Genomic DNA, 10,643 nt, shown 5'->3' on the forward strand with positions numbered 1-10,643 from the left:
AAACTGACTTAGTTGACATGCTGTGGTTGTGTATTAAGCAAGGCTATTTATAGATATTTTACTATGTTTTATAAGTATTTATTTATGCTTAATTTAGATTAATTAAAACCAAGACAATTTATGTTTTTACCGGTAATTTAGTGACAAAGGTCTAGTATTATTTCTCCGCCCATTTCCGTGGATCGATACTTGGTTCTTACCGATACTTTACTACATATATGACGGGGTACACTTGCCTCTTTCGTGTGTGTTTTGATGTAAAAGTAATAATCACTTTTATAAATTTAAAACCAATTCGTGTGTAATTTCATTATAATAATATGTATAGTCGCGCACGTACCAAGGGTCGGGAAACCCTAGCCAGCTTGGAGTTGAGTTTGAGATGAAAAGGTTGTTACTACTATCATTGTTGGAGCACTACAGAGAGGTTTTCTATATGCCCTAATATTAATTTTAGGGTTTTATACAATTGGGCTCAGACTTATTTCTTCATTTTCAAATGGGCTAAGATTATGTAGGGTTTTTTTAATGTAATATTTATTTAAATGAGATCGTTATTTTTAATTTATTATTAAAAAAAATCCATCACTAGTGATGGGCACCCCTGTAACGCCCTACTTTTTCCATACTTTCCATAATTAGGAACCGTTGTTTGTATTTCTATTTTTGGAAACTTCGTATTCTTGTATTCATCGTTTCATTGTAAGTTGTAAAATCCGAGACTTGAATCATAATGAAATTCGTATTTTCTTCATATTCAAGTTACACGCTTTTCGTGATTGTTCATACACTTGAAAATATTATACATGTGATACTTTGTTCATACTTTGTGCTAAATACGTTAAACATGTAAACATGTGCCTCATATGCTAAAATTATGCAAATTCGACACTTATTCTCGACAATTATACATGTTTATACTTATTATATGTTGGTTTTATGATTAAATTACATGATATACCTTCACTTATGATCCTTATACTTAAATCATCCAATATACACATTAAAACATCAAGTTATGGAAGTTTAGGGGTATAAAATTACAAAAAATCAAACATTGGGCAGCCATGGACCCTCACCGGCCGCGACCCGGTCGCGATCTTCATTAGACTAGTGGGTATGGGGGCCGGCTAAGGCCCGGCTAGGACTTGCGCTGGTCCCCCACATCGCCCCCTGGGCTCGGCTCGGCAAGACCGACTCCTCACAGCCGGATGAGAGGGGCCTCCCTTCTCCTCCCTTCTCTCACAAATAACTATGTTCACCCCCACCCCCTAGGTCCATCCCCTCCAAGTCACTCCTACGTGGCGCCAACGTGGCGGCCCCCTTGGGGAAGAGGCTCTCCATACCCACTAGTCTTAGGTCTGTAAATGAACCTAACGAAAACGAATAGAGGCATGTTCGTGTTCGTTCTTTAACTTTAACCGAACAGGACCACGAACATGAACATAAATAAACAGACTTAAACGAACATAATTTAACAAACAATAAAAATACAAATGAACAAACATAAATGAACATAATTGGATAAACATAAATGAACAAAAAAGTATTTTTTTTTATATAAATTAGTGACAAATTACGATAAATTCCCTTGAAAAACTCATTTTTATTACTAAGCACAATTTTCAATTAGTTATATTTATATAACTAGTTAGACAGTTCCTTTTATGTTTAATATTCCTATAAATATAACTACTTATGTATTTAAATTGAAACACACGTAAATAAATAAACATAAACGAACGAACGAACATAAACAAACATAAATGGATGTTCATAAACATAAATGAACGAAGAAAACAGGTCATATGGGAAAGCTTTAGCGATGGCACATATTTTTTTCCAGCCATGTTTGTTTGGACGGACCTAAAATCGCCAAGAACCTTTAATTTCATCGCCCAAGAAAAATCATTTTTTCTAGTAGTGCACTTGTCATATGGGAAAGCTATGGTAACGACACATATAGCGACGATACCTAGAATCTATACCCGTGAATGTATGGCCACAGACCCTATAGCGATGACATTGGGTCACTACCCCAAAAAGTATCGTTGCTATAGGTTTAAATACTTGTAGTGTATAAATGGACTTGTGAATAACAGTTTCATTTAGTATTATTTTCTTTTAGTTTTAGGATTATACACTTCTTGATTCATTGAACCATGCATGTCTTACTAGCACTCAATTCTAGACAATATAATATATATCCTTTGTAAATAATTAAGCACAAACTCGTATACCTGTGTCAACAAGATATTAAGCAAAATAACAATTATATATGTATGGCAAACTAACAATGATTCAATGATGACATACACCATATCCTAGGTGTAGTTTATTTGAAATCCCAAATGCAAGCCTGGTGTTAGATCTGCAAGAATGTGCACATGGAGTCCAAGTCAAAATGTAATATTTCAAATAAACTTAAGAGTAAACATCCATTTTGGTCCCTGTGGTTTGGTCACTTTTGTTACTTTAGTCCAAAACTCAAACTTTTTGCATCTGGGTCCCTGTGGTTTCAGTTTTATTGCCATTTTGGTCCAAAAATAAATCATACCATATTTGTCTTATAAAATCCTGTAATTTTGTCATTTTTCTCAGGGGCAAATCAGGTTATATTTGTCTTATAAAATATGATATTTATTTATATAAAAGAAATGATCATTTTGCCTCTGCGGAAAATGACCAAATAGCAACATTTTATAAGACAAATATCACCTAATTTCATTTTTGGACCAAAATGGCAATAAAACTGAAACTACAGGGACCCAAATACAAAAAGTTTGAGTTTTGGACTAAAGTGACAAAAGTGACAAAACACAGGGACCAAAATAACAGTTTACTCTAAACTTAATTTAGATGGCAAATATAACCTTAAAGATTATGAAAAAACAAAAATACCTTTGGTTACTTTTCCTGTATTGCAAAGTAAAAAATTCTAAAACAATGATCAGTTTAAACGAATTATTGTATCAACGTGCTTTTTTTTTTTACCAAGTTTGGTATAAAAGAAAAAGGATACATATTAGTGGGAAAAAATGATTAAAATTGAATACTTGGGTGACCTTTTCATACAAACTACCTATGAAAACAATGAACACATGTGATATGTGGTAAGTAAAAATAGTACCTCAATATTTGGAAGTGTATTCTGGATACGATGCAATTCATGTACAACCTTTTCCATATTCATCCTTAGTGATGGGGAATCCAGAGAGCATGATACTCCAATTTTGATTGTTGAAGCCAAACATTCTTCTATTTTCTGTGCATCTGCTTCACACACTCCTTGATAAATGTTTAGAATGTTGAGATCAATAATATCCATTACATGGTCAGGCAAAGCCATGGAAGCAAATTTATGAAGGCTATGCCCTTCATTAAATATGTCATCAGTTGGCTTTTTTCCGGTCATCACCTCTAGTAATAGCATTCCAAAACTATAGACATCTCCATTAGTTGTCATATCACTCCCGAGTCCATATTCTGCAAATTATAAACAATTACTTCAGAAGAGAAACGAAAAACGGCAATACTGTAAGTAAATACAAACGTGTGGAAATACAAGAGATTTACCTGGAGCAGCGTAACCAATTGTTCCTCTAATGCCGGTGGAGCTGTTTTGGTAAGAAGTTGTTCCAAGAAAGCGAGCTAAACCAAAGTCTCCGACATGAGCCACCATTTCATCGTTGAGTAGAATGTTGCTAGGCTTCAAGTCACCGTGAACAACGATTGGTACACAGTGATTATGAAGATAATCAAGTGCAGACGCGACATCGGCAAGAATATTTGTTATCTGAATATAGTTTAACCTGGATGTACCTTCACTTGTATAAAGCCAATCGTGTAAACTCCCTTTGGGCATAAACTCGTATACCAAAGCTTTGAAATCATTTCCTTGAAAGTCAATGCTTGAACATGAAGTTATTATCCTTAACAGATTACGGTGTCGAATGTTTCGCCATGCTTCACACTCCCTCATAAAGCTTCTTTCCGCCCCTCGATTTTGAAGACGCAGAACTTTCACTGCGACAAGTGTATCATCATTTTCATTAAGGACTCCTTTATAAACGGAACTGAACCCACCATTTCCAATCAAATTGGTTTCGGAGAAGCCATTGGTAGCCTTGAGAAGTTGAGCGTATGAAATTTTCAAGAATCGATCTCTCATTGAAGATTGAGACGGCCGGCTCTTGCTTTTCTTCTTACACCAAGCATATGCTAAGCATATTATGGTGAAAAGTGAGGATGCAATCAAAAATGATTATTACAAACACAGGAAATTTTTTCTTTATGTTTCTTTGTCTCCTTACATTTGGGTAACCCAAGTTCAACAACGCCACCACAAAGCCTGCTATTCCCCAAAATGGAGAATGCACTTGCATTAGCGAACACTCCTAGCTGTGGTACTTCACCCTCAAAATCATTATATGATAGGTTCAAATATTCTAAACAAGAACCGTTCCAAGAATCGAGGAATTTGGCCCGATAAATTGTTATGAGAAATATCGAGTTCCACCAATCCTTTTAAGGAACTTAATGATGGCGGTATCATGCCTTGAAACAAGTTGCCTTTGAGGGACAAACTGGTAAGGCTGCCACAACTACCAAGGCTACTAGGAATGTTACCTGATAAATTATTATAAGATAAATCCAAAGCACTCAACATCTTGAGGTCTCCAACCTCGGTTGGAAGTGAACCAAACAGGTTGTTTTGAGGAAAGATTCAGTATTATAGATAAAGATGAAAGTTGTAAGATACGTTGAGGTATTTTCCCGGTAAATTTATTGTCATCAAGTTTGCAACGCTATTAGAATTGACGGCAGTTTCCTATGCTTGAAGGAATTACCCCTTCTAACTTGTTTGGAAAACAAATAAAGTTGGAGTAAAGATGACAAGTTCCCTAAGGCATCAGGAAGTTGCCCTGAAAAGTTGGTTTCCATATAAATCAAAATATTGTAGCTTTTGAAGCTTACCGATGGTTGAAGGATGCTTCCTGTGAATTGGTTTACGTCCTAAATGTAAACCAGCCAAGCCAACTAGATTACCAATTGACGTGGGGAGGTTTCCATGTAAATTATTTCCGTACAGAGTCAGAGACCCGAGTTGATCAGAAAGGTTACCAATTGATCTAGGAGCACTCCTTGAAACTTGCAAAAAGCTAGAGCCAAAACGATATAAAAGTGGTGCAATTCTTCAAAGAATCAATAAAATTCATTTCATCAGCTTCACTACTTCCAAAGTTGTTGAAACTTAAGTATATCCCCTCAATATCTCCTAGTTTTGAAAAGTCGATCGTCAACTTCCCACTAAACATGTTATCTGTCATATTCAAGGGCCTCGTTAGTTTCGAGCAATTAGATATCCATGATGGAAGTTGTCCCGTCAACTGGTTATAATTTAATTCTAGGATTTCAAGATGAGGAACATGCACCTATCCTCGAGGAAGACTACCAGTTAGTTGATTCTCAAACAAGATAAAGTTAGCTAGAAGTGAAAGGTTATAATGAATGAGGGATGGACCCAGATAGATTACAACCACCAGAGTGAAATCCTACTAATTTTTTCCAATTACCTAAGGTGTCTGGAATGATCCCACCCCACCGGATTTCTAACAACACTGAACGTTTCCATCGACGTAATGTTCCCCAAGAAAGGCGGGATTCCACCTGTTAACTTATTAAGACCAAGTGAAAGAAAAGAAAGTTTGGAGAGGAAGCTGATCTCTTTGGGTATGCTTCCAACTAGCTTGTTTCTAGATAGATCAAGCTTTTGAAGGTTTAAACAACCAGACAAATTAGTTGGAATGACTCCGTTGAATGTGTTTGCACCAAGATAAAGAATAGTCAGCCTATTTAGATTACCGATTTCATGAGGGATGGCTCCTTGAAAGCTATTGTTAGCGAGAGAAAACACACGGAGGAAGCTGAGGTTCCCTACATGAGGAGACAAAGAGCCTTCTAGACCCAGCGACTGTAGTGCTACAAAAGTCACCCTTCTATGTCGCTTCCCACATTTAACACCATACCAATCACAAAAATGAAGGGAGGTGTTCCATGAAGTTAAAGCTCCATATGGATCTCGAGTGATCATTGACTTGATCTTGAGCAAAGCGTGATGATCGGTCTCATTTCCACCGTCATAGGAAGATGAGATGGACGTGGAAGTTAGAAATATAACAAGAATAACGTAAAAGAGGAAACGCATAGGATAGGAAGATGGGATCGGTTGCATTGAAATTATTTTTGGGAATAAACTGAAGATCACAAGGTTTTTTTGGTACCTACCTTCACTGTCACAAATGTATGAGTAGTGACCAGTTGATGTTATCTTGACTTAAATAGTTGGCGTTGATATGCAATTCTAGCCCACTTTTGAAATTAATTTAATATAAGAATCTTAAATTTGTATTATTTGAAATTGAAAAAGTTTCAAGTTTGTGGAAAAAGCTAAACCCGTGTCATAAGTTTGTCGATTGATTGTTTAAAATTGAAAATTTTTCCCACTTGACTAAAAAGTAGAACCCAAAATTGAAAACTTTTCCCATTTGACTAAAAAGTAGAACCCGCATCATAAGTTTGTCGATTGATTGTTTAAAATTATAAAGCTAAACCCGCATTACAAGTTTGTTGATTGATTTTTTTTTTTTTTTTTGAACTGTTGTTGATTGATTGTTTAATTTATAATTATGTGAGGATTAATTTGATTGTTTAGCTTTCCTCCAAGACCTAGACTATACGAACACCAGGCTGTCTATTTGCACACTTAGGATTTCTATACGCTGCGTATACAGCTATACACAACACATAGGTTGCATGAATTTCAGCGTCTGGCTCTGCAATCGCACAAATAACTAAGGTTTATATATGTTGCGTATAGCTCTATACGCAGCGTATGTAACCCATCTAAATTTTGTTTTGTTATTTTGGTGTATTTGTGTTATAAATTCTCATCCGGTTTCAACGTTAAATCGCTTAAAATATATAATCGTTAATGGTATACCGTTAATATTATATACTGTTAATCGCTTAAAATAAGTTTTGCAGTTTGATCACAAGGTTTTTTGCGTCTTATGATCACAAGGTTTATTGTAAATAGTAAATCACTTTAGTACTAAATTTTTTATTTTGTTTGTGTATGAATAGTTACCAGTTTGTGTTATCTTGAGGTGTTGATAGGTGGTGTTATCCTGACTTGATTGGTTAAGCAAAGATTGATGATGTTAAGTAGACCCGCAATTCTGACCCACTGTTAAGGTACTAGGGACGTATCTCGGGTAGTGTCACATAGGGTACTTTCGGTAACGCGGTAAGGCTACTTGGTATGTGTTGATGCACGTTTTGTGGACGCGACTCGACTCGACAAGATTCGATCGAGAACACGACTTTCCTCCTTCGTATACAAGATCGAATAGCACACCTGTTGGTGCACTTGTGTCTGTACTTTGTCTGTATTCGGTCTATATGTAAACGATGTCCAAGTTAGCCTTGTAAGTTTGACCAAGTCAACTATCCTCCTAGTTTGACTTGGCCAAACAGTTTGTGAGATGTTCTGTGTCGAAGGATAAGGGGTCGAAGGATGATGTGAATCCTTCGACCTCATCGAAAGATATGTTTCGATTGATAGACCTCGAAAGGTGATCTTTCGAGGTCCATGATGATCCTTCGAATGCCTTGTCTTCGATAGATGATCCTTCGGACCATCTATCGGATCCTTCGACCAGACATCATGGGCTGGGTATATATATACCCATGCAGTGTAGTGTGAGGGATATATGCACACTTAGAGAGACAGACAAGAGTGGAGAGCATTCTGTCCGAAACATTCACACAGACACATAGAGAGTTTGCAAGTTAGATTTGTAAACATTGTGCTTGTAACCGGAACCTTCATACGTATTAATACAGTGGTGTTAATCGGTGAACTCTTGTGTGTCTGTTTCGCTACTTGCTTCATCCCGGTTTGCTCACTAGCTTGGATTCCGCACTCGTTAGTGGGTTTGTATAACAAGGTTTAGGTTCGTCATCCTCCGGAAAGGGACCTACAAGTGGTATCAGAGCATGGCTCTTTACCTTGTTTAAAACCGGTTTTGTTCAAGTTCTTGGTGTGTTTGAACACTTGGTTTAGCACCCGTTTTTGGTGGTTTTCTTGCTTGTTTAAACTGAAAAACGGTTTCTAAACCTTCGGGAGTGTTCAAGGTTGGGTTGGGTAACTTGAAAACTTGTTTTTAAGTGACTTTGATTTTTCCGGCCATATCTCCGGTGTGTTTCCGGTGACCAGATCTTGTTGATAAGGTTGCCATTTTTGGTAGTTCATTTGAAAGTCAAAAGATTTGTGAAAAGTTGTTGTCAAATCATACCTTTCTGCCGAAAGATTTTCTCACCAACCACATCAACTTTTCACCAACCCGTCAACTTTTCTGTCAGTGTGTCAGACCTCGAAAGATACCTTTCGAGCTCGAAAGATCATCCTTCGATCAAGGAGATTCGAAAGATAACCATCCTTCGAACATCTTTCGAAGTCAGTGTGTTATCCTTCGAGTCAAGGAATCTTTTCGATAGATACATCCTTCGAGTTACTGTTCATTTCGAAAGATAAGGATCCTTCGTGTAGGAGAATCTTTCGTATCAGTGTTCGAAAGATCAGTATCTTTCAAGTGTGAATCTTTCGAGATTAGTGTTCGAAAGATAAGGATCTTTCATTGTGAATCTTTCGAGACCTGTGTTCGAAACATAAGGAGAATCTTTCGAAATCATCTTTCGAAAGATAAGGATCCTTCGTATAGTCAATCTTTCGAAGTCATTCCTTCGAAGTCTTTGTTCGAAACTCAACAAGGATCTTTCGAACCTTGTTGATCATTCGAACAAGTATTGATCTTTCGAACAGGTTGTATCTTTCAGTTCTTATCTGTTTTGCACTTAACAGTTTGTGGTTGTGTAGGTTTTTCTCTTAGTATTTGATCAAAATGAGTTGTACTAGTCCGTGGGATTGGAGTTTGGACTCACGATCCAATCAAGAGCTAGTCACTGCTGCAGATTGGGCAAAAAGTATGTTACCTCCTACAACAATCAGTCCAAGTCAATGGGCTTTGGTATCCAATCAAAGTCAAAGTCTTCAGAACCTTCTGATTAGTGAGAGTGAAACTGGCAGCAACAATCGTCCACCTAAGTTGAACCATATGAACGATTTTCCATCATGGAAAAACCGTTTTCACACATATGTTCAAGGGCAAAGCACTGATCTTTGGACGTGTTTCATCAATGCGTTCAATGCTAATCTTGAAACTGCTGCGTCAACTTCAGAGGGTTATGCCAATATGCTTGAAAATGACAAGAAGGCTTATGAATTGGAGAAAAAGGCCTTTGCCACACTTACTCAAGCACTCAACAAAGACATCTACCATCAGTTCTCATATTGCAAGACCACCAAAACATTGTGGGATGCCTTAGTTGCTAGAGGAGAAGGCAATGCAGCTGCTCGAAAATCTCGGCATGATTTGTTGAAGAAAGAGTTTGAATCCTTTCAGTTTTTGGAAAACGAGACTCTGAATGATATGATCACACGTTTCTATCATTTGATTAGTGAGATGTGTGCTTATGGAGTTGTCTCTACTCAACAAGACATGGTGAGTAGATTTGCTGACGCCTTACCTCCAAAGTGGAGTTCTTTCATTGAACTGTTGAAGCATACTGGAACTCTAGATCAAGTCAACATCTACGAGTTCATTCAAAAGCTGGAACATAAAAATGATGAAGAAATTAGGAAAGCAAGGCGTGCTCCAGCTCCTCAGAATACAGAAATGTATCTTCCAGGATTCGATGCTTTGGCAAGATCCGCTGCAGCTCAGCAACAGCAACCTAAGCTGCAGACTGCATTTGTGTCCAATACAAGTTCAAGTTCCTTTCCGTTTCCTCAGTCAACAGCTGCTCCACCACAACCTCAATTCGATCCGAGGTCTTACATTCCTGTTCCAACACAGCCACAACCACAACCTCAACAACAACAACAGCAAGCTCACTATACAAGCAATCCTCAACCTCAACCCCAAAATCATCACACAATCCGAGTCGACAACTCAAATCTTTCACACCTTAGCATTGAAGTTGCTAAGGAACATATGGAAATTATCAACACCATGGTCAGTGCTTACTGTGGTTTGGTAGCAGGTCAGCTTGGAAACATCAAATGACCATGAAGATTATGATCAGATCGACAAGGACGAAATGGAGTTGATGGATATTAAATGGGCTTTTGCTAGTGCGGTTAGAAGGAAAAGATTTCATGGCCCGAACTGGAAGAACTTCGTTGGAAGGAAAGAAAAACACGAAGTATGGGTTTGATATTAATGTCGTCACGTGCTTTAACTGTGGCGAGAAAGGGCACTTCAAACGTGAGTGCACTCGACCAACAAAACACGGCAATCACAACCCTTTCAGAAACCAGACGAATGTGAATGCCAACAAGAAAACCGTGAGAGGAGGATGGTGGCAGTTAATAACAATCAGGGCCAGCCTGGAACTTCAAATGCCAATCGGGCCTTGGCTGTTCAAGCGATGAGGGATGCGACTGGTCAGTACAGTTTGGTGAAGGTGATCAAGGAAGTAGAACAGCTTTGTATGCTAAGGTCATTGAGCAGGCTCAT

At 37.7% G+C, this 10,643-nt stretch overlaps 2 protein-coding genes across 2 annotated transcripts; both read right to left on the reverse strand.

The window, feature by feature from the left end:
* Positions 1–2,196: 2,196 nt before the first annotated feature.
* On the reverse strand, positions 2,197–4,254 carry LOC118480453 (probable LRR receptor-like serine/threonine-protein kinase At3g47570). The gene is made up of 3 exons (XM_035975320.1): positions 3,577–4,254; positions 3,131–3,486; positions 2,197–2,371 (listed from the first exon to the last, which is right to left on the reverse strand). The coding sequence occupies exons 1-3, from the start codon at positions 4,169–4,171 to the stop codon at positions 2,366–2,368; spliced, it is 957 nt and encodes a 318-aa protein (XP_035831213.1). The 5' UTR covers positions 4,172–4,254; the 3' UTR covers positions 2,197–2,365.
* A 172-nt stretch (positions 4,255–4,426) lies between these two features.
* On the reverse strand, positions 4,427–6,208 carry LOC118480280 (putative receptor-like protein kinase At3g47110). Its single transcript, XM_035975048.1, has 4 exons — positions 5,577–6,208; positions 4,978–5,195; positions 4,851–4,925; positions 4,427–4,629 (listed from the first exon to the last, which is right to left on the reverse strand). The coding sequence occupies exons 1-4, from the start codon at positions 6,206–6,208 to the stop codon at positions 4,427–4,429; spliced, it is 1,128 nt and encodes a 375-aa protein (XP_035830941.1).
* Between the last annotated feature and the right edge of the window lie 4,435 nt (positions 6,209–10,643).

The sequence above is a fragment of the Helianthus annuus genome, chromosome 7 (genome assembly GCF_002127325.2).
Source record: "Helianthus annuus cultivar XRQ/B chromosome 7, HanXRQr2.0-SUNRISE, whole genome shotgun sequence".
In the NCBI taxonomy this organism is placed as follows: Eukaryota; Viridiplantae; Streptophyta; class Magnoliopsida; order Asterales; family Asteraceae; genus Helianthus; species Helianthus annuus.

Coding starts and splice junctions, on each gene's coding strand:
- LOC118480453 (XM_035975320.1), bottom strand. CDS start 4,171: ATGAGAGATCGATTCTTGAAAATTTCATACGCTCAACTTCTCAAGGCT. Junction 3,487..3,576: donor AATTGGTTACGCTGCTCCAG/GTAAATCTCTTG, acceptor TATAATTTGCAG/AATATGGACTCGGGAGTGAT.
- LOC118480280 (XM_035975048.1), bottom strand. CDS start 6,208: ATGCGTTTCCTCTTTTACGTTATTCTTGTTATATTTCTAACTTCCACG. Junction 5,196..5,576: donor GATCATTCCAGACACCTTAG/GTAATTGGAAAA, acceptor GATTCTTTGAAG/AATTGCACCACTTTTATATC. Junction 4,926..4,977: donor GAAGCATCCTTCAACCATCG/GTAAGCTTCAAA, acceptor CCAACTTTTCAG/GGCAACTTCCTGATGCCTTA.